At 39.6% G+C, this 24,125-nt stretch overlaps 2 protein-coding genes across 6 annotated transcripts in view; one reads left to right on the top strand and one right to left on the bottom strand.

Annotated features, from left to right (window-relative positions):
• Window positions 1-21,622, top strand: part of LOC107688997 (CUGBP Elav-like family member 3) — a 42,450-nt gene extending 20,828 nt beyond the window's left edge. For 2 of the 4 annotated variants that reach the window (XM_016486864.1, XM_016486863.1), the window contains exons 4-14: window positions 7,094-7,142; window positions 14,049-14,177; window positions 14,976-15,055; window positions 15,132-15,275; window positions 16,756-16,954; window positions 17,404-17,553; window positions 17,706-17,765; window positions 17,861-17,953; window positions 18,587-18,730; window positions 18,929-19,067; window positions 21,453-21,622. In XM_016486864.1, coding sequence (XP_016342350.1) covers window positions 7,094-7,142; window positions 14,049-14,177; window positions 14,976-15,055; window positions 15,132-15,275; window positions 16,756-16,954; window positions 17,404-17,553; window positions 17,706-17,765; window positions 17,861-17,953; window positions 18,587-18,730; window positions 18,929-19,056 — 1,176 coding nt within the window. In that variant the 3' untranslated portion in view covers window positions 19,057-19,067; window positions 21,453-21,622. The remainder of the gene's footprint in view (window positions 1-7,093; window positions 7,143-14,048; window positions 14,178-14,975; window positions 15,056-15,131; window positions 15,276-16,755; window positions 16,955-17,403; window positions 17,554-17,705; window positions 17,766-17,860; window positions 17,954-18,586; window positions 18,731-18,928; window positions 19,068-21,452) is intronic. The other 2 variants (XM_016486866.1, XM_016486865.1) reach the window with 2 other exon arrangements.
• Window positions 9,665-13,786, bottom strand: LOC107688999 (uncharacterized). Of its 2 annotated transcripts, XM_016486867.1 has the most exons (6): window positions 13,720-13,786; window positions 13,675-13,688; window positions 13,146-13,212; window positions 11,107-11,394; window positions 10,280-10,582; window positions 9,665-10,134 (listed from the first exon to the last, which is right to left on the bottom strand). In XM_016486867.1, coding segments are annotated over exons 1-6 (996 nt in total). In that variant the 5' UTR covers window positions 13,721-13,786; the 3' UTR covers window positions 9,665-9,811. The 2 variants fall into 2 exon arrangements, with proteins under 2 accessions (XP_016342353.1, XP_016342354.1); XM_016486868.1 differs by having other exon boundaries at window positions 13,602-13,756.
• Window positions 21,623-24,125: the final 2,503 nt, after the last annotated feature.

Below are 24,125 nucleotides of genomic sequence, written 5' to 3'. Positions count from 1 at the left end.
GTGTGTGTGTGTGTGTCTGTGTCTGTGTGTGTGTGTGTGTGAGTGAGTGAGTGAGTGCATGAAAATCTATTTATGTGTTAGAGAGACTTAATATAAACCCTACAGATGTGTTTAAATGAAACCCTCATCTAGCAGGGTTATGATGAGATGCCTGAGGATTCGGCTGAGTGGATGTGTAGATATGCTTTATTAAATAATAATTTAATATTTAGCCTAGAAGAGTGTGTGTTTTGGTTGCTTATTGCTTAATCATATTGATTGATTGATTGATTGATTGCTCAAGGACATAAAGTGAAGAATTACTGTACCCCCTCCACCAATACATCTTAGGCAAGGGAAAAATCAACCATCACTATTACTAGTGCTCATACTACACTGTAAAATAAATTCAGTAAAATCTACGGAAAAAAAACGGCAGCTGTGGTTGCCGGAATTTTACCGTAAAAAATATGGTAGCGACGTTTTAGGTTTTAACTTAAATTTACAGTTAAATACTGTAATTTCATTAACTGATATAATGTTAATATACCAACCTATTGAAGTACTGAAATCTGTTTTGTAGCTTTGTAATACACTGATAACCACCAAATGCAGGAGGTGATGAGAAAGTCACATGATGAACCAAAGCCCATCACAAGCAGCTTTTAAACAATAACATATATAGAAGGTGCATAGTGTCATTCACACAAACACTAAACACCATCACGGTAACACACATGAAACTGAAATAATGCAATAAACATTCATTTAACAACATTAGGTGTAACACACAACCCTAACATACAAAACTGATAAGAAAAAACTAAGAAAGATAGTTATTTCAACAAAAAAGCATCAAATTTGAAATGTAACGCGGGGAATTCTGGGAATGTCAATTTACGGTTATTCACTGTAAATTATACGGTCTTTTTCACTTCCAAAAACGGTATACTACCGTAAAATTACATGTAATGTCCAATACCATTTTTCACCGTATATAGTAGGGGAATTTACCGTTAACCATTTAACAGGTTTTTACTGTAGCATTTTTACAGTCTTTTACCGTTAAATTCACGGTCATTTTTTACAGTGTAGTGTTAGTCATGTGATCAATCCTCTGGCACTGAAGTATTAAAGGTCAGAGCAGCTTCACTTCATTAAGTGATCAGGTCATTATTATTTTAGCATCACTGATATACTATTATAGTTTTTGTTAATAAATTAGATTTTATTTTTATATTTTCATTTTAGTTAGGTTTTAGTCATTTCGCTGTGTGTTTTTATCATTAGTTGTTGATTTTTTCCACCTTGTTGTTGTCTATCCACCTTATTTTTGCCATAAGAGTGGCATTTGTACATTTTATGGGTCTGGCTTCCGGTCTCATCTGTGTCCAGCTATTTTAGCTGTACAAAACAGCTCGTTTTGCTGCTTGATATTGCAAATTGGCGTGTCTTACCATATTACTTTAATGTATTATCTTAATTATGAACACACTGCTTTGTAGTGCACGTTTACTGCACGTTGTTGTTCTTCTCATTATTTCCCTATAGCGGCTAATGAACCGGAAGTCTCGCCCATAGGCTTACTTGGTTTAAGTTTTAGTTTATAGTTTATTTAGTTTGAGTTTTTACATTTAATTTTATTTCACTTAATGTTTATATATCAAGTAATGTTTTTTTTTTTTAGTTTTAGTTATAGTTATAAATAATAACCCTGGATCAGATGCGATATTTCCACCTGTTGGGCCATTAAAAGAAAAAAGAAAACCACAGACACATATTGAGTTATCAACAACCTATAGCAACCACCTAAAATACCTTAGCAACCATCTAGCAACACCCTAGAAAACACCCAAATACCTTAGCAACCACAGAAATGCCAGAAAGGCATGGACAGATATTTAATGTTTCAAAATATTTAATGTTTCTGCTCTTTTCTTTCCTGCTCTCATCATTCTCTTCCTCTTCTATTGGTTCTTCTCTCTCCTGTCCCTCTCTTCCTTATCCTTTATTTAATGACTGATTTGAACTGTTGCCCCTGGCAACAAGCATCCTTGTTTACCTACGGTCAGAATGACGATGACGTGGTCAGCATGCCGCCATGACAACGGAGGCTGTTGGCTGTATTACCATGGCAATGTGGAGTGTCACTGTGTTATAGAAATAACAAATAGTAAATGTTCCAGAAATGTTCCTAGTAAATGTAATGATGGTGCAAGCGGTGCAACTAAAAATGTCTTGTATGTTGAAGTTGTAGATCAGTATTTCTCAATCATGGTCCAGAGGCCCTCGGCTTCCCTCGTGTTTCTCATTGTGAGTTTTTCTCTCTCCCTCATTTCTCATTCATGTCTTCACTGTGTTGTCTATCTGGAATTTGTCCTTCACAGTTTCTCAGTCCTCCTGTATTCTCAGTATCTCTATCTCTCTCCATGACTAAGCACATCGCTGCGCTCGTGACATTTTACAAATGAGCTTCGTGACTCTCCAGGAAACTAGAGCGTCTTTCTCTCTCTCTCTCTTGCTTTCACTCCTATACAGTTAAAAATGTTTGTAATTTCAGAAAAGCATGTGGATACTATTGAAACCGGTTAACTCTAAGTTACCTTGCCATATGTAGTAGGCCATATTGCAAGAATTGTATTTTTGTATTTATGTTTATCAGGGCAATATATATGAATATGTATATTCAGGCTTAAAAATTATGTATTTTGGAAGTAAAAAGCATGAATTAGCATACATGAATACGTGAATACATGAATTACCAATACAAGCCATAGTGCAGGGGAACAAAGCGATTTCAATAATAATAATAATAATATTTATTATATTATCAGAATTTTAAACACAGTCTCTACATTATGAAAACTGATAAAACTCAAAAGCTTCTCTCAAAAGCTAAAACAGTAACATTCCCAATATTAATTCCAAATTATATTCATGTCCTTCTATTAAACAACTGTCTGTTGGATTACAGATATTAAGTAATGTATTCAGACTACTTTTCAATTATTTTTGAGTAGAAAAGAATTAGGGCAAATAAATACATTATGAATAATTTACAGTAACTGTAACTAATCTGATTATGAGTATTTTAAAATGTAATATAATCAAATTACAAATACTTAATTTTGGGAATCTGATTACGTAATCCAGATTAGTACAGAGCACTGACAAGAACACAAAAAAAAGATTTTGTATTGTGGCCCAGAGGTTTGAGACGAATATCTCAATGCAGATCATTAAACTCACATGTTTGCCAATGTTTAGATAATCAGCATGTGCGGACGTTGAATCTGTGCAACTCGCTCCTTTTTTTCAGAAAGATGTTTTTTTTCATCCTAGAAAACAAGGGAGTGCTTTTCTGGTGTAACCGAGGTTTTAAATTTGGTGTGGAGTAGGGCTGCACGATAAATCGCATGCGATATTTAATGCGCATCTTGTCAGAAAGCCGGTTCTGTAATCAGCGGTAAATCTCCATCACCTGCGTGCTTTCACATTGAGCAGCATTAACTACACAGAGCGTTGGTGACGTGTCGGCGATTCCCTCAGATCGCGTCTTTGATAATTCACACTGCATGATTGTCACTCGCATGAACGAGCACCGATTTGCCTCCGCATTTGTCGGCGATTTCACAAAACCTGTCGGCGAGTGAAAAATCTGGCTAATATCGTGCAGTGTGAACTCGGCATTAGATGCGCATTAAATATCGCATGCGATTTATCGTGCAGCCCTAGTGTGGAGGTTAGAGAAGTAGGTTTGCTCGGTGCACTCAGGGTGGTATAGCTAACATGCTTCGATGATCTGCGGTTAGCACACCCCTCCCCACACTTGTGTGTGTGTTTACACACTTTAGTGGGTAGTGTGGCCTGACTGCCACAACTTTTTACTTTATTTCATGTTTTACCTTTGTTCTCCTCTCAAAAACACATTTCGAACATTGTAAGTGGAGTTAAACTATGTGTATCCCATAGTATGTTAATTTCTTTAGCAGTTACGTGTGTAACAGCAATAACAAGTTAACAGATTAAATAAAAATTTAAAATAACATAAAAAAATATGCAGTATTTTGCTAATTAATGTATAAGTTTTGTCTGGGAAGACTAGAATTTTAAAACCCAAATTAAAATGAATTTGTTGTAAAATTTAAAATTTATTAATTTTTGCGTTTAACACCTTTAGATGAACCAGCAACCAGTTTAAAGTTCTCACGAGTAAGTGAATGCCAGTCTCTGCAAATGGTGCAAGAGAGGGGGAAAAAAGAAGTGTGCATGAGCATTTTTTTATCCGAAAGACCTCACTGGTTTGTGATTACTTTTCTTGCGCAAATTGCTTGCGCAAGGATTCTGCTTTCCTATAAAACAATAACAACATGTGAGCTGTATTTAGTGCTCTTGTTGGGTGTGTGTAGAAAGAGACAGAAAGCTCAGTGTTGTTTTGAATTGATGTGCCAGGTTGCAACAGTCAAGTAAAACACAGGGCAGAAAATGTGTCCTTTTAAGAGAGAAGCTCAGATTGGGGGATTTAAACTTTGACATCTGGCAACTCCAAGCATGAAAACTTGTGGAGACCTAAATGTTCCCTTTCCGTTGGTCACTCTCGACGTCACGTCGGTGATGACCGACGAATTCGGATCTCGCCAGAGAGACCAATCCACTTCGAGTGTAACTAAACGAGCCAATGGACATTGGCATGCGGATTTCGCATCTGGCTGCCACACCCCGCAGGGCGGGTATAAGAGGCAGCAAGTGCACCGCATTAATTCATCTTTTCGCTTTGGAGCCGAGTGGTGGTGCAGCACTACTGCTCTTCCCTCCTTCGAGTGATTGCAGGAACGAGTGCGGGCGTTACGGCACAGCAGCGGTGGTCGCGTTCTCACGGGAAAAAAAAAAGAAAAAATATCATCTTTGTGCAGACAGCCACACCAGGAGTGTGCGGTGGCCAGCTCCCCTGCGTGCTTCAGCACTAAGAGAGCAATCTCTAAAAGAGCATCATCTTTGTGCAGGCAGCCACACCAGGAGTGTGTGGTGGCCAGCTCCCCTGCGTGAGAGCATTCCCCACAAAAGAGCATTTCTCTAAAAGAGCAACACGGGTGATCGCGTCTTTTTAAAGATGTCTTATCACCCGTGCGTTTCTGGATGTGGTCGTTTCCTGGCACCTCAGGAAAGGTCACGATCGCCGCCTCACGTGTCTGGGCATTAAGCACGCTGAGGAAGCATTGGATGGTGGATGGTGCATGTTCTGTTTGTGGGGACATGACCATCTCGGAGTTGCATAAAAGACTCCGCTATGTCAAACATGGTGGAGTCCCTCTGCCACTGTCGCGATCCAGTGTTCGTCCCGGCACCCGGGGCGGCGCTGCGTCCGGAGGAGTCAGAGGTGATTTGAGGATCACGGTGAGGGCTTCCCCAGAGGTAGTTCCTCACCCCTCAAGCACTCTGCAGCCGGTGGAGTTGCCGACGGAGCAGGCTGGGCCCTCTGCAGGACAGAGTGCACCACCCGTATCCCTCGGTGCCCCATCTGACGTCCAGATGTTGATCGCTGCATCGGAGGGCGAGCTCTCTCTCTCCGGGGATGACGACCCGGCTGCGTTGCCCCCTTCGGGTGTGGTAGCGTTGTCCGAGACAGACCCAGAGATGACGGGTATGCTTTCCCGGGCCACCGAGAATGTCGGGCTCCTGTGGAATCCTCCACTGCATCCCGATCCTTCGAGGCTGGACGAATGGTTTCTCGGTGGGATTCGCGCTGGTTCTCAGCGCCCCCCTCCAGTGCCGTTCTTCCCGGAAGTGCATGAGGAGCTCACGAGTTCGTGGAAGGCACCTTTTACTGCCCAAAAAAAATCTTGTGGCTCCTCCACCCTCGCCACCCTCGATGGTGGGGCCACTTTGGGGTACACGGGCATCCCCTCAGTGGAGCGGTCTATGGCCATGCAACTGTGTCCAGCAGCCGCTACCACTCTGCAGGGTGACCCGTGTCTCCCCTCGCGGGCTGTAAGTATTCGTCAGGTCTAACTGGCAGTGCTTACAGAGCTTGTGGTGAGGCGGCTTCTGCCCTCCATGCCATGGCATTACTGCGGGTCCACCAGGCCAAAGCCCTGAAAGACCTGCACGAGGGTGGTCACGACCTGGCGGTTCTACATTAACTATGTGCTGCGACAGACCTCGCACTTCGAGCGACGAAGGTGACCGCACCGTCTCTGGGTTGTGCGATGTCCACGCTAGTGGTCCAGGAGCACCATCTCTGGCTGTGTCTGGCCGACATGAAGGAGCATGAGAAGGTACAGTTCCTGAATGCTCCCGTGTCACAGACTGGCCTCTTCGGCGACGCTGTCGAGAGTTTTGCCCAGCAGTTCTCGGCAGCACAGAAGCAGACTGAGGCGATTGAACAAATCATGCGCCGGAGGAAACCTGCTGCTTCCACCCGGCCGCAGCCCCTCAGCCTGCTCGTCGCCATGGGCACCCCCTGCGTCCGCCCCCACTCCCACGCAGCCGCAGCAGCCTTCCACCAGGCAGCGTCGTGGAGCCGGTCGCAGGCAAACCTGGCGGCAAGCGCAAGTGCAAGAGGCCCTGAGATGGGCGACCCGGAGATGGAGGAGACTGCTCGTGGGGAGATGATGACCACACCACTCCCTCCCCCGGAGGAGGGCCGGGTGGAGAATCTTTTGTTTCGTTTTGTTTTTGTTTCGCCGCTGGCCCAGCAGCCAGCGGTACCCAAAACTTCTACAAAAGAGCGGTTTCCTCAGTCTCTGGGTCTCAAGAGGAGGATAGTGGTGAACCGTGCATTGAACCTCCTTCCGTGAACCTCCTGCCCATTCATGGAACCAGGTAAGGGCTGTAGCATTCGAGTCTCCGCTTCATGTCGTCACACGCCGGGCTGTCGGCAAGCCGGGCTCACATTAAGCATTAATGCAAAGTGAGTGACCACAGATTGCTATGTGCTGTTTTATATGAAATAGTGATACCAAAATAATAAACTGGCATGGAAAAAAAACTGGTGTAGCAGTCATCAAGGTTATGTAAAAACATGAGGTACGTTCTTGCACGTTGCATGAATAGAGTCTGTATATTTTGTAATTTAAATTATTTGTATTCATTTTATTCATTTTTGTTTTTTCAGATGAATCGGCCCATTCAAGTGAAGCCTGCAGACAGTGAGGGGAGAGGAGGTAAATCATCTGTTATTCGCATCTTTATTTGGGTTATTTTAAAGATTTTGACTCTGTGAGATCTTCTGCTCACTAGGGCTGCATTCAATTGATCAAAAATATAGTAAAAAACAGTAAAATTGCAAAATATTATTACAATTTAAAATAACTGATAAAAAATGCTAAAAAAAATCTATCATTGTTCCTGTGCCAAAAAACAACAATCCATCTTGCCTAAATGACTATCGACCTGTGGCACTCACATCACTAATTATGAAGGTCTTTGAGAGGCTTATCAAGAACACCATCTGCTCCTCTATCCCTAACAACATTGACCCACTCCAGTTCGCCCAGTATCGCCCTAATAGGTCTACTGAAGATGCTGTCTCCCATCTTCTGCACACCACTCTCACCCACACCGACAGCAATAAAGGGAATTATGTGAGGCTGCTGTTTATAGATTATAGCTCAGCCTTCAACACTATAGTCCCCCACAATCTGGTCTCCAAGCTCCGAAACCTCGGACTGAATGCCCCACTCTGTGACTGGGTTCTTGATTTTCTATCATGCAGACCTCAGGTGGTGAGGGTGGGTCAGACCACCTCTAACATCATCACCCTGAGTACAGGAGCCCCACAAGGATGTGTTTTGAGCCCGCTGCTATACTCCCTCTCACACCTCCACTTCTATGATCAAGTTTGCGGATGATACAGTGGTGATGGGCCTCATCTCCAACAACAATGAGGCTGCCTACCTTGATGAGGTAGAAAGACTGACATCATTAACGGGACTCCAGTGGAGAGAGCGAGCGGCTTCAAATACCTTGGGGTACACATCTCCGAGGACCTGACCTGGACTAATCACATTCAAGCTCAAGTTAAAAAAGCCAGACAACGACTGTACCACCTGAGACTCCTGAGAAAATTCAAGGTTTCCCCTGAAATCTTTCTCTATCGGGGCTATAGAAAGTATATTGACTTTTCATCGATGTATGGAAACAGCTCAGCCCAGGATCGTAAAGCCCTGTGCTCAGCTGAGTGTATCTCCAGAACTGATCTCCCCTCTCTGCAAGACATCCACACCAGGAGATGTAAAGCTAGGGCTGTTAAGATCCTCAAAGACTCCACCCACCCTGGAAATCCACTGTTTCATCTGCTACAATCAGGCAGGCTAATACATCCTTGTTCTGTCAGCATTAGAAAAAAAAATTAAATGGAACTAAATTAAGGCACTACTGAAAAAATATTTTAATGAGACATTTCAACTATTACAAGTAACTACTACAAGTAACACACTTAACTAATATAGACAGAACTAATATAAGCTGTGTACACATTAAACAGAAAGAAATGCATATAGTAAAAAACAGAAAATACATGGAACTACAAAGGTCACAGTAAAAGTGTTCTGAGTGAAAAAAGTGCTAAAACGGAGCTTCACAAATCACAATGAGGTTTTTGTAAGACTTTGGTAAGACTAAGACTTAAGTCAGCTTTTAAAGGAACAAAGCATTCAATAAGTTAACATGAAAAAGGCTATTGCTGTGAGTTTTCAAATGTGAAAGAGAAATAGATATTTTTGGTCTGAAGGTTTCCCTTCCGTTTTTTTTCTCTCTCTAAAATGAAAAGGAAGCACAATGAACTATAAAGCCAAAATAAAAGACTAAAAGATGTAAGCATCAACTATGTAGCATATTCATTTCATTGCATTTCATATTAGGGGATGGAAATACACTATAAACCTATTATATCAAGGGGCTGTTTATTGCTTGATTCTGATTCTTTGACAAACTTTCTAAGGAGTGCAATTATTATTTTCCAGTAAGCACACAGCTATGAAGTAGTTCTAGGTCTGTCATTACAGTTTCAGTTCACTTCACCAAATAATTTATTTTAAAGTCCTTGCAACCACAAATATAACAAAACAATTTCCATGCGTTTTCTATGAAATTACACGTCCCTCACACACACACGGAAACCGTCGCCAATTGACCTATCGGTAAGCCCCTCCCCTCGAACGCAGATGAGCCAATGGCAGTCGAGTATCAGTTGCACGGGGAGCGGAACTCGGACACCTGTAGGTTTCAGCGCCATAGAGAAACATGGGAAGATCCGAAGCTCGCATCGGTTTTATGGGGTTAATGCTTCAAAAATGGAAAAACGATGTGCCTGGGGTACTTGTAACAGTGATTCCAGGTATCCTGAGAGGATAGGCAATGGGATTTATTTTATTCTATTTCCTAAACCCAAACAAAACGGAGCAAAATGTCCCAAAGCATTCACCCCCAATCCCAATGAAGACAAAAACGTTCGTTTTCTGGTTGTCATACTCTCATTAAGTTACCATTTTCATCTGCTCAAGCAGAACGTTAATGTCATCTTGCGTTTCAGCAAGGTATCTCTGGCTAAAACTAGCTAACGTTAAAGTTAGTGAGTCCATACAAACCTAAATAGCGGACTGTTCTCGCGTCTTGTACAGTGTAGGGCAAAAACACATAAACGAAGGTCTCACTGTCTCTTCATATTCAACTGGTTAAATGTAAATTAATTTAATCGTACCCTGCGGTACATGAACAGTGTTGATCCGGGATGTTGTCATCTGCGATCGTGACGAACGTAACATGAGGCTTCTCCCGCTTGCACTGTGATCCTAGATGTCTGTATCTTCTTCACAAGCCTCGTTATGCCAGATTAAAAAATAGGCTTGGTGTTGGAATGCTTATTTTCTGTGGCGTCGCTCTCCTGAACAGGCTGACGTTCATTGGCGGATGAAGTTGTGCAGATATCAGACATCAGCAGACACTTATTTTCAGTGGTGTTCTCCTCACTCTTCTGTAGCGTGGCTGTAACAGGTGTGGATTGACGATTGTGTAGTTTTATGGTGATCCAGTATATCGCACTGACAACGATGAGCCCCAAGATGAGCCCCAAAACTATGGTGGATGTCTTATAAATAACCAGAGTTGCTTCATTGCAGTTGGGGTGTGTTTGGTCTCCTGGACTGGAGCGTTTCTCTGTGTGAATCAAACAACAGAACTGGACTTAGAGACTGTGAACTGCTTGCGCAAAATGCACCAGATTGTTATTATGCCAAAGCTGGCAAAGTAAAACGACATGCAATATTTAACCCTACAATGTACTCGATTTTCCCAGTCTTACCGTTCACATGCAGCAGATAGGCGTGTGGGTTTCCTTTAGCAGTTTCATCATCCACAAAACAGCGGTATATTCCAGCATCCGCCTTGCTAACATTAGGGATGGTCAAAGAGAAATCACCGGTTTTGAAGCCGTTCTTCTCCAGCGATGCTCTTCCCTCGTACCCTTTGCCAGGATTCACGGATCCGTCCAGCTTGTAGTGCAAAACTCTTTTATTGTTATGCAGCCACGTCACATCCTTGGTATTGTGCGCATAGCAGTTCAAGGTGATGCTGTCCGTCTCTTCTACACTCACATTTAGAGCATCTATAGGGAAAATTATTCGAATCAAATCAATGATCATGCACTATGAAAGGTCTCCTATGCTCACCAAGGCTGCATTTATTTGATGAAAAATACAGTAAAAACTGTAATATTGTGAAATAGTATTACAATTTAAAATGACTGTTTTCTATGTGAATATCTGTTAAACTGTAATTTATTTCTGTGATCAAAGCTGAATTTTCAGCATCATTACTCCAGTCTTCAGTGTCACATGATCTTCAGAAATCATTCTAAGATGCTGATTTGCTGCTCAAGAAACATTTCTGATTATTATCAATGATGAAAACAGCGTTTTTAGCTTTATATTTTATATATTATCCTTATGAAAACTGAAGTAATATTTTTACTCAGCAAGGATGCATTAAATTGATCAAAGCTTTGCTAAAGACAAAAGATTTCTGTTTCAAATAAAAGCTGTTTTTTAAACTTTCTATTCAAAATAAATTAATAAATTAATTAATGTTTCATTGTTTCCACCAAAAAAATCAGATACAGTAAAGACTTACATAAAACATCCAGCTGAACTGAAGTTTTAACCCCATTACAGATGAACTCATAGGGCCCCTGGTCAGTGTATTTTGCTGATTTGAGAAGCAGATGGTGGTCTTTACATGTGAATTCTTCCTCAAAGCCTTTTTCGGTCATGCACTTATGGTTTCTGTATGTGGCGATAGTGGCGTCTGTGGGGGGTCTCTTTCTCCATTCAGTGTGTTCACAGCCGCTGGCGTTACCGGGGAATGTGTACGGTCGGTTTATTAATGTAAAACCAGACGGAATATTCTGGCAGAAAGTTGCTGAAACAAAACCCATAGAAGAGACAGACATGTTCATGATCCATGAAGGAAATTTGGTTACACTGTATTTTAAGGTGTCATTGTTACAGTGTAATTACAAAAATAAGTAATGAGTAATATTATATTGTACTGTATTGGCATTGATGTTTCTACGGAACCTTTCCTTCGCACAACATGTTCTTTATAGTGGAAAAAGGTTATTTAGATTATATCACATTAAGAATGAAATGGTTCTTTTAAGAACCGTTCACTGAAATGTTCTTTGAGGAATCAAAAACAGGTATTTTACAGCATCACTGCGATAAACGTCATTTTGGATCCTTTATTTTTAAGAGTGTACTTACTATAGTTTTAAAGGGGTCATATGATGTGATTTCAAGTTTTCCTTTCTCTTTAGAGGAGGTAATTCTGACTTTGCTATGACAATCTGGCGCTTCTGAATCAGCTACTGTTTTGTTATTAGTTTAAGTATTTGCTATTGACTGGTCAAACGCGGAGTTCTGCGCATCGTGTGTGCGTGTGTGTGTGAGAGAGCGAGAGAGAGAAAGAGAGAGAGACAGCGTCACATCACAGTAGAGTCAGCTGTCTTAACCGCGGCTTGTGTACTGCATCATTACTGTGTCTGTTCCCCTTTCGGGCTTGAACTGATGGTAAAACTAATGACATTATTTACTGTCTTTACATTTATTTTGAAAGATGAAGCTCGCGATTATGGTAAGGGGCGTTACATTTCCGACGAGTGCTTGCGGTGTTCGGCCAATCACAATGCACTGGGTCAGCTGGCCAATCAGAGCAGACTGCGCTTGTCGGAAGGAGGGACTTTGTAGAAAACGAAGCGTTTGAGAGAGGCGGGGCATAGAGGACCTACAATAATGTACAGTATTTGAAAAATAATGTGTTTTTTTAACATTAAAGCATGTCAACATATTCTGTTACACCAAATAATGATCTTTAAAAAAGCATCATATGACCCCTTTAAAGTGATAGTTCAACCACAAAAGAAAATTAGCCCATGATTTACTCATATTAAATTCTCATATAACTCATATTTACTTTTATTAAAAAATGTCCTGGCTCTTCCAAGCTTTATAATGGCAGTGAATGGGTGTTGAGATTTTGAAGCAAAATAAAGTGTATAAATCCATCATAAAAAGTGCCTCACACGGCTCCGGGGGGTGAATAAAGGCCTCCTGAAGCGAAGAGATGCGTTTGTGTAAGAAAAATATCCATATTTAAAACTTTATAAACCGTAATCCCCGTAACCATAATCTCTAGCTTCCGCTAAGGCCCCGTTTCCACCAAAGCGTTTTTTCTCGTTTCCTCGTTCCTCCCCCATTCACTGCCATTATAAAGCTTAGAAGAGCCAGGACATTTTTTAATATAACTAATATAATTTTCATTTTTGGGTGAACTATCCGTTTAAGGTTAGGACTTAGTTTGATGTAGGGTTAGTTGTTTGTAATTTTGCACAATTTACTGCTATTACTATAGTAAGTACATGTATAACACTGTAAAGTAAAGTGTTACTGGGAATTTATTACAAACAACAAGGTAAACATACTGTATAGTAAACAGATATACAGCTATACATATGCATGCATTTGAATTGCAAGAAAAGGATTACTCAACCAAATACATATGAAATATATAGTGCCTTAGTACTGAACGACAGTTATTAATGCTAATTATACTGTAAAAAGACACGACAAATAAACCTAAAAAACGGGAAGACAAAACAAACAGTGGCATACCTTCATAAAAGACACCCATAAATGTTGAAGCCAAAATCAAATTCAGAGTAGCCTTCATCGTGATGCACTGAAACACACAGCAAATATTGTTACGCCAGCTTCAAATACACTAAAATACAATGATTCATATCACACTTGTGGTCTGGTCATTAAGATTAACTGCAGATTTATTACAGTCTCCTGTTTGTAATGCAAATTTAATGACAGAATTTTGTCAGTTGGTGGTTATTACTCATCCTGTTCAGGAGAGCGACTCCACAGAAAATAAGTCTTCTAGCACCAAGCCTATTTTGTAATCTGGCAGAACGAGGCTTGTGAAGATACAGACATCTGAGCCTGTTTCACACCGTTCGCTCAAGCAATAGTGTTCATACAACATCAGGCTCATGTTGAGCTTTCACAGTGTTTCCGCTGCGTAAAAAGTTATTTCAAATATTGGTTTTCTTTTAACATTACCTGCATTGTTGAACTCGATGATCTGACTCGCCCTGTAACGTAACACCCTGACCATATGTTTAGTTCAACTCACTGCAAAAGCACTCAGCAGCAACAATTGAAAGTTCCATGTGCTGTATAGAGTTGTTTTTTCCTCATAAAAAAGGTGTCCTCACTTCCGCTTTTTCCTCTGCGATGACGTGCAGTTTGACACGTGAGAGCGAGAGCTCCTACCTCAACAAAGAGCTGAACAGAGAGCTGTATGGCAAGACATTTGAAAATAATGTTCTTTTTAGCAACATCATATGACCCCTTTAAACGAAAATTAACTAGACTTAAAAAAAGTCCAAAAGTCTGAGACTGAGGTACTGCAGCACTGTTAACTTATTACTGACACACTTCACAAAACCAGATAAATGATGCTGAATAACAGATCATGACCATTTCTCCCTTTTCCACTCTTTTTAGAGGACAGAAAGCTGTTTGTGGGGATGTTGGGCAAGCAACAGTCTGATGAGGACGTGAGGAAGATGTTTGAGCTGTTTGGGAGCATTGATGAGTGTACGGTACTGAGAGGACCTGACGGCACCAGCAAAGGTCTGTTAAAGGAATAGTTCAACCAAAAATGAAAATGTACTCCCCTTCAGGCCATCCGAGACGTAGATGAGTTTGTTTCTTCATCAGGTTTGTAGAAATGTAGCATTGCATCAGTGTCTCAGCAATGGATGCTCTGCAGTGAATGGGTGCCGTCAGAATGAGAGTCCAAACAGCTGATAAAAACATCACAATAATCCACAAGTAATCCACAACACTCTTCAAACTTCAAACTCTTGCTTCCGATGCTAAAATACAAGTCCTCTATCCATAATGACGCTTCCTCCAGTGAAAAAGTGGTCTGGTCTGAATCAGGAAAGAAATCTGCAAAGATCAAGCACTGTTTACAAGCCAAAACAGCTCTAAACAAATATGTGGCTGGATTTTGATGTGAGAGACAACAGGAGATGGACTTTTTCACTGGAGGAAGCGTTATTATGGATTATGGATATTTTGGCCAGAATCGACTGTTTGAAGTTAAAAACATCTTAATGATGGATTCGTTTCTTACAAACACACAGCTTTTGTCTTCTCCAGATGTTAACTGATGGACTGGAGTGGTGTGGATAACTTGTGGATTATTGTGATGTTTTTATCAGCTGTTTGGACTCTCATTCTGACGGCACCCATTCACTGCAGAGCATCCATTGGTGAGCAAGTGATGCAGTGATTCATTTCTCTAAATCTGATGAAGAAATATGTTGGATCATCTAAGGGTGAGGACATTTTCATTCGGGGAGACTGTATTAAACGCAAACACAGTCTGCCGCACACAATGTGATGTTTGTCTTGTTTTCACAGGTTGTGCGTTTGTGAAGTTCCAGAGTCATTCAGAGGCCCAGTCTGCCATTAACAGTCTGCATGGAAGCCGAACTCTGCCTGTGAGTGAGTCCTCCTCTGTCCTCTCAGTCTCTCCTCCTCTCCCCTCAGCTGTAATCTCTGTCTCTGTGTCGTCAGGGTGCCTCCTCCAGTCTGGTGGTGAAGTTTGCGGACACAGAGAAGGAGCGTGGGCTGCGACGCATGCAGCAGGTGGCCTCGCAGCTCAGCATCTACAGTCCAGTAACACTCAACTTTAATGCATATAATGCCTACACACAAGCAGTGAGTACACCACACACACACACACACACACACACACACACAAAGAGGCTCCAGCATGATACATAATACATCACAATCTGTCTGACTTAAAAACAAAACGACTATAGTAAGCAGTTAAAAAATGATAAGATCTTAAATAATTTTTTAAGAAGTTGCAAAAAGTTTTCTGCCTTCAGTATTTTTATTTTGTCTTCCATTACAAATATAGGAATAGTTCACCCAAAAAAAGAATAATCCACAAGTAATCCACACCACTCCAGTCCGTCAATTAACATATTGTGGAGCCAAAAGTTGCGTGTTTGTAAGAAACAAATCCATTATTAAGACGTTTTTAAACTTCACACAAGCAGTGAGTACAACACACACACACACAAGCAGTGAGTACAGCACACACACACACACAAGCAGTGAGTACAGCACACACACACATACACACACAGCAGTGATAAATAACACGTACATTAGCTTATTCGATTTTTTTCCTGTTATCAGTATAGAAAGAAAAGCATATTTTATGTTTTTATGGTTTTTAATAATTCTTTTCCTTTACTAGTTAAATAGTTGTAGATTGAGTTTTGCATTTATTTACAGAGTTACACTTTTATTCAACAAGGGCTCATTAAACTGATCAAGAGTGACAGGAAAGACATCTATAATGTTGCGAAAGATTTCAATTTCAAATAAATGCTGTTCTTCTGAACTTTCTATTCATCTGTGAATCCTGAAAAATAAAATGTATCACGGTTTCCACAGAAATATTGTGCAGCACAACTGTTTTCAACATTGATAATAATCAGAAATGTTTCTTGAGCAGCAAATCAGCATATTAGAATGATTTCTGAAGATCATGTGACACTGAAGACTGGAGTAATGATGCTGAAAATACAGCTTTGATCACAGAAATAAATTACAGTTTAATATATATTCACACAGAAAACAGTTATTTTAAACAGTAATAATATTACTGTTTTACTTGCATCAAATAGATGCAGCCTTGGTGAACATTATATAAACATATATAATATATAAACATTAAGTTTTTAAGTTTATATTTACATAACTATTATTTTTATATTAAGTTAGTTTTTTTTTTTCATCTTATATGACACCTGTGTCATAAATCATTTTCACACAATACATATTTAGACGGTTTGTTCCCCTGTATTTATATACAGTTTTGGACATTTTTGTGGACAAAGTAAATAAACTAAAAACTGCAATACAATTCAACACCCAGGCCATAAAATGTATCCATTATATTATTATTGTTATATTTCACACGCCTTATACTACAGACGCTTTAATCCCTGCACACTTCTTCACTTAGAAGAATTCTTCATTCTTCACTATATTGTCGTATCTTGTTGTTCTCTCCATTATTAATGATAGTCGTTGGATTTATCTTGTAACTGAAGGGATGAAGACTCAAGCACATGTTGAAGCTGTGTAGCGTTAACTCTTTGCTCTCTGTCTGTCTCAGGTGCTTCAGCAGCAGGCGCTGGCTGCGCAGTCGTCGTACCTGTCACCTGTATCTACAGTAGCGGCGCTGCAGATGCAGCAGATGGCAGCACTCAGTGCTAACGGCATCATATCCGCACCCATCACACACTCTTCAGGTGAATGCCACCTTCACCACACCAGCAGCATTACAGCAGAACTACTCGGGCTTCAGGAAAGAGGTCCGAATGGCATCGTAATATGGTTACTTTACAATATTTAGAATATTTAAAAAGTGAATAAGAAAGTCTTCTTGTGTGCTAAAGGTTTACCCTTGTGAAAAAAGCTCACTTTGGCATACTTTTAAAAAGAGTACTTATTACAGAATGTGCTTTAAAAGAATATACTCAAGTGCAAACTGAATTTAATGTTTTCTGAGACTTAAATGTGACTTCAGTGTGTTAAGAGGCATAGTCATGAACGTGTCTCACTTTAACACAAGTGACCTTTTATTTCATCATTATTGTATTATCTGCAAGTAGTTTTTAAAAATATATACTTTTAAGATTTGAAGTGCACTACAAGTGCACATTCAGTACAGTTAAGCACACTTCTTTTTCACAAGGGGATCTTTATGCAAACAGCTCCATGTTTGTTATTCTTTTACTCGTCGCTCTGTGATTGGCTACAGGTGCAAACACTCCACCCACTATCGCAGCCACGCCCATCTCGGCTCTGGCTCCACTGATTGGACTGAACGGTGGCTATAGTCCCGTACCGGCAACCAACAATGGACAGCCAGCATCAGAAATCTACTCTAATGGCGTTTATCCATATCAAGGTGAGTTAAATCCACAGCTGCCCGGAACACACTAGCTACTGAATATCAATCACTCATAATCCTCTAACACCATGGCAGTGGGTTTAGCATGCACAAAAGCCACTCCCATTTATTCAGAAACTGTAAAACGCTGTCTCTTCATGGTCTCTCAGCTCAGAGTCCTGCGTTAGATCCGCTCCAGCAGGCGTACGCAGGCATGCAGCACTATACAGGTGACTGGGCTTCTGCGTTTCTCACGGATGATACTTTGTGTCAAATCAAACGTTGTCTTGTTGTATCAGCATGTTTCAAACTCTCTGTTTCACAGCAGCCTACCCGACTGCATACGGATTGGTCAGCCAACCGTTTCTACAGCAACCCACCCTGGTTGCCCAGCAACAACCACAGCTACAGAGAGAAGGTGATGTCATTTCCTGTTAAAAAGGACATTTTGCGTACTTCCTAAGTTCGTCTGTACCCTTGTCAAAAGGAAATAAAAAGAGTGCTTAATAGGGAACTAAAGTGTGAACTGAATGCAATGTTTTAGACACTTAACTGCATCTTAACTGCAATTAAATGAAAATGTATTAGTTTCATATTAATTTAAATGCAGTTAGCTGAACTTTACAGTGTTTTTGACAACTTTATATAATTTTAGTGCATTTAAAAAAAAAAGAACGTTAAATGTAATATTAAATAACAATAATAAAATCAAAATAAGTGTACTTCACGATAGATATTAAAACATGATTTAAACATCACAAAGCGTACTTTTTAAAAGTTGTGCTAAGTGTGTTAAGAAACATGAAAGTGTCTCTCTTCAAGTACTCAAGTGACCTTTTATTTCATTAATATTATACTAATTGAAATACAGTTTTTTTAAATATACTTTTAGGATTTGAAGTACAATTAAGTGTACTTTTTCACAAGTGTATGGTTTATGAATACACATGTTCATAAATCATTGCATATGAGTTTCTCATTATGATGATGTCTGTCTATAAAGCTGACGTTGAGTCTAATGTGTGTGTGTGTGTGTGTGTGTGTGCCGCAGGTCCTGAGGGGTGTAACATCTTCATTTACCATTTGCCTCAGGAGTTCACTGACTCAGAAATGCTCCAGATGTTTCTGACGTTCGGTAATGTCATTTCTGCAAAAGTCTTTGTCGATCGGGCCACCAATCAAAGCAAGTGCTTCGGTAAGAACGAGCACTGTATGTGTTCCTGAAAATACTAACTAGGTAGGGAGCAACTACCTAGAAACCTCCCACGATTCCCAACTATCACATAGCAATGCACTGGTGTTATTTCGGTATCATTGAGACACTTTTTATAGTTATATATATATATATATATATATATATATATATAGACTCTTTGTCTTTTCTGTCTCTCAGGCTTTGTGAGCTTTGATAACCCAGCGAGTGCTCAGACAGCCATCCAGGCCATGAACGGATTTCAGATCGGCATGAAGAGACTCAAAGTGCAGCTGAAAAGGCCGAAAGATGCCAACAGACCCTACTGAGACCCAGACAGGTAAGAGAGGACAAAACATTAGGAAAGAGAGAGATTTATAATGCAAACGGTAGGAAGAAAGAAGAAACTGAGAAGATGAGAGACAAAAGAGAAAGTTCCGCAGGGATTTGTCTGAATAAGGATGCTAAACGCACTTATAATGGAGAATAGGAGGCAATGGAGGCAGTGCATACACAAAAATGGATGAGAAAATAATCCAGAAGACTGAAAAAATGATGCAGTTCTCATTAAGCAATTGCTAGTAAATTACAAAGAAATAGCAAGTAACACAATGAATTAAACGTCAAAGTCGACAGACTGAAACGGTATTTTCTTGTAAAATGCACTCCAATACAACTTTGAAAAAATCAGGTAAAAATAAAACAATACTATGAAATATGATTAAAAACTTGATTTAGATTTGTCTAAAGTGGCACTGTCAGAAATTACACACTCCACCTTTAAATGTGATCAATAAGCGTAATACTAAAACGATATGATCCAGTTCTTTGTTTTTGATGCTGCTCTTTGTATTTTCTCGATGAAAATCACAAACCACATGACAAGCTCCAAACGGCCAATCATAAATGACGGAGACCCCGTGGCTATGGTTACCTAGCAACAGATAATCCACTACCGCTGAAGTTGTAGTAAGTTGATTGGGCTGTTTGGTTGCCGTTGGCGACTGCCTGTGTTTGGGTTGCTCTAGCAACATTGTTTCTTTTACTGCAAACGGCCATGAGGTGGGATGCATGGCATGTTGCCGTGGCTACGATGGATTGTTTGGTGCATTTGTGGCTTTGATTTCACTGATGAATTATTGTGAGATTTGAATGATCATTTTTCAGTTCAATTGGAAATGAGCTAAACATTCCTGAACTAGACTGCAGTTTGTTTCTGAAGTGTTCTACTTTAAATAGTGTGCTTATAATTATGAATGCGCCTTTTAAGTGGGGGGGGGGAGGTGAATGATTCAGAGTGTTTATCATAATACATACGAGCAGGTAAAAGCAGCAGTGACGAAAGCGTTAGTTCAGCTCAAAATAAAGATTCAGTCATCAAACACTCACCTTCATAATTGTTCCAAACCCATATGACTGACTGTCTTCTGTGGAACACAAAAGAAGATATTTAGAGGAATGTTCATGGTGCTCTTTCCTATAAATGCAAATGGAACAAAAATACTACACAAGTAAAACACGTGACTTATGTGCTATTTTTAAGGCTCCTGAAGCCATTGTGCGAGGAGCACACTGAAATTTAAGTCTCATATTCAAACTTGATTAATAAGTCATACAGGTTTAGACAATCATGAGGGTGACTTATTAATTTCTGAAGTACCTTCTTCATTGTGGATCTGCCTGAGCATCTGATGGTGATGTTACAGTAAGTACAGTGCAGAGAGTGATGCATGTTGGCTGCAATGAGAAACACTCATAAATAGATCTAAATGCACACATACAGTGTAAACACATGTGCACATGTAATCAACATTGCAATATGAAAGCACTACATGATCTCCAGAGCACACATGCAGCAGTCTTGAGCTTCACTGCGACCTGCATGGGCAGCAGCGTGAATGTGTTTGCGTGTATCAAAGCACAGCTGATATGGCATACATGCAGAGGTGTTTGACAGGTCGTGAGTAGATTTCCTAAGGTTTTGGACCTCCTCAGTGCCGAAGTGTGTAATTTTATCAATGCTAAAACAAACACGTTCTCATATCCCAGATTAATAATGAGAGACTTTGTGAGTTAAATCCTGTGTCTCTGTGAAACATTGATCTGGTGGTTTGAGCATCATGACCAGCCCAACACTACAATGATTTAACCAATGCAATTATTTTTGCACTTACATTTTGGTGACAAAATTACACATTTCAATGTAAAACTACAACTTGCAATTCTTGCATTCAGTTTTGCAAATTCAGGGATTTTTTTTTTTTTTAGCATAAATATTTCTGTAATGCTTTCCAAAAACAGCATGTCTGATATTTAAAACATTTTCACAGACGTCATTTGACGCTCATATAGGGTTTTCACAATAACAAACGATGTTCAGTAATTCGCTCTGACAGATTCAGTGAGCTCTTAGTTCGTTCGGTGAATGATTCATTATGTTGATTCAAACCAAAAAGGATTTGAATCTTTTTGATTCATTATAAGAACCATCACAGGAATCACATGACTGGAAAGAGTGTCAGTACACCGGTAGGTCGTCGGCATGAGCGAGATGTGTTGGTGATGATATGATGATGTTTTCATTTACACGGAGCAACCTGATGAAGCAGACATTAACCTGAAAGCTGAATCACTGTCTGCTGTTTGCCTGTGATCCAAAGCAGAGAATCTAGCAACATGAACATCAGTGTAATGCAATCAATCTCTCTCTTTCTGTCTGTCACAGGATGGAGATTATTGGGCATTCACGCAGCAGACGGACTCCAGACGTGAGCTGCACAGCTGAATTGCTAACATGAGATGTTTGTTATCTTGCATGCTCACATGTGTGTGTATATGCAAAGGACAAATATAAGATCATGTACATAAATCGCATTCAAACACACACACACACACACACACACACACACACACAGAGTTACGGAAAGATGTCAATCGTATTAACACACACAAAAAACTTGCTGGACCTTCATAGCTCTACAACTGTATAAAACAGTATTGTTTTTCATACAAAATAAATAAATAAATAAAAATAATAAATAAAAAAGGAGAAGACCAGCCAAAGTAAATGACCATAATCAGATTTAAATAATTAAGCTTAAAATAAACTATGTAAAAAAAGAAAATAAGAATAGTTGCATTAAAGCAAAAGACGATAGTTACAGTATTATTATTGCGGTATTATTGTAAGAAAAACATCTTAAAATTTCTACTTTTTCATTATAAATGTGGTGTAAGGGGACTCAGGAATTTCTGGGCACGTTTTAATATTTTATCTTTTTATTTATCTATTTATTATATTTGGAAAACTTGGTTTGGAGTCTCTTGGTTTTCAGTGTTTTTTAGAGAACTACATTAAAACAATTGTAAAACTTTGTAACTTATTGAAATGTGAATTACAATGATGATATTTATGTCTTAAATTTTTTGATCAAACCTTTGTTCCTGATTTAAATCAAATAAAGGTATTAAAAAATCAAGGTCTGTCATGTTTTATGTGTTAATATACGTGGATCGAGGTCTGTGTGCGTCAGAGAGATGGTTTGTGTTGTACTGGTGTAGATACTGAGATTCTTATATTTCACAGCAATGAACCAGACACTTATTTGACAGATGCATTATATACACATACTCGCTTCAGTGTTCAGGACTGACACGAGCATTTGGAGAATGAGTTCAGTAAACATGCATAACTCTATAGCCTACCTAACAGAGCCGGGAATCAAAAACTTAACTCTAACCATTTCACCATTTACTCCTTTGATCCAGCTCTATGCAAAGCATGCTGGGAACTAAAACCGTATGTTTAGATAATATAACACTATATGTTGATATAATGTCAATTAATATTGTTGAAAGTTTTTATAACTTACTGAGCACAAGACAAATCTCACCAGCAAGGGTGCAGTGTGCTGGTGCCGACACCAGATGGAAACAACACTCACCGAGCTGAAAAGCCTGCAGTGGTGAACCTTTGTAGTTGAGAGGAAACTGAATGGTAAAGGGCATTTCTGTCATCTTTGTTTCACTGTGTGTGGCTGCCAGAGAAACTCATCTTCACTGATGATCACGCCGCTGCTGATGGAGGCAGAAAAATGAGCCTTAGCTGCTCAAGTTTAAGCAAATGTCTCAAAACTTCATTCGGCGCTTCAGAATTAATGCATTACATTCATACCTTACATACATCATGAAGGGCAATGTATTTTATGCATTTTGGCTCTTTAAAAAAAACATAAATATTAAAATAATATCATTTTTTTAATAATTTTTACACTTCGCTGCTGGCTTAAATGTGACAAAAACCAGATTCAAATAAATTTTTAAGGCCCCTTTATGACGACCTTTATGACCTTTCAGATGGAATAGTGTATGGCATATACAGAAGGTTGGACTGTTTGACGAATTTTTTGCATATTAGAGAAAATCCCTGATTCTCATCATAGGACCAACACTGGAAAGCTTGGAATCATCAAGAAAAGAAACAAAAGTCAAAAATGTACTACTTTATAAGTAAACATCTCAGTCAGGAGCACCCGATTAATAAGCAGAAAACTATTTCAGTAAAAATGTACAGAAACAAACAATCGAAAGACATCGGCTATTCAATTCAGAATTATTGTTGTTGTTGTTTCTTAAGGTGTACAATACATTGTTTTTTTGTTTGTTTGTTTTTTCATGTACTGCACAATAACCATCACATCCAATCGGGAAAATTTCCATCTGGTTTATAAGACTTGTTTCAGTTGTGAACAGCTTTTTTATTTTATTTTATTGAATCAGTTGGGTGAATGATTCAATTACTCACTCAAAGGACACAAAAAGGCACTTGTCGCCACCTACTGGAGTAAGGGCAGAAATACACTTTATTCAGCTCACTGAAGCCTGTCCTCCACTGACATCCACTCCAAACAGGCCTCTAGTCTCTTGCCAGTACCACCAGTTGTGTCCTGACCTCAGAGGAGGTCAGCGGTGGGGCTCTGCTGAGATCACAGAAGAATCCTTTATTTTTCATTGGCCAACATTCGCAGGGCTCGTATTTTGGAATGTAACATCAGGCAGTCCTGAAGTGGTGAAGTGACACTGTGAGAAGGTGTAGGCCTACTATCATTTTTAAGTGAAACTGGTCTGTGGAAACCAGCAGTTTCCTTTTTGAGAGCTATCCAAAATAAAAGACAAGACTGGTCATATACTAGATTTTGGATTTTTTTATTTTTATTATGTAATGCAACATCAGACATTCCTGACATTGACTGAGTGAAACCCTGGGGTGCTGGACTGTTGATCTGAATTTAAATCGGTCTGTGGAAACAGGGAGTTATCCAAAATCACAGAGAACAGGCAGAATATGAGTTTTTGGAGGGCTTTTATTTTGTAATGGGACATCAGACAGTGCTGACAT

This window comes from Sinocyclocheilus anshuiensis, unplaced genomic scaffold (assembly GCF_001515605.1).
Source record: "Sinocyclocheilus anshuiensis isolate Anshui unplaced genomic scaffold, SAMN03320099.WGS_v1.1 scaffold181, whole genome shotgun sequence".
Lineage (NCBI taxonomy): Eukaryota > Metazoa > Chordata > Actinopteri > Cypriniformes > Cyprinidae > Sinocyclocheilus > Sinocyclocheilus anshuiensis.
Note: the sequence above shows the minus strand (reverse complement) of the source record. Positions and strands in the feature narration are given on the sequence as shown.

Coding starts and splice junctions, on each gene's coding strand:
- LOC107688999 (XM_016486867.1), bottom strand. Junction 11,395..13,145: donor TATGGGTGTCTTTTATGAAG/GTATGCCACTGT, acceptor GTTTTGTTTCAG/CAACTTTCTGCCAGAATATT. Junction 10,135..10,279: donor CTATCTGCTGCATGTGAACG/GTAAGACTGGGA, acceptor TGATTCACACAG/AGAAACGCTCCAGTCCAGGA.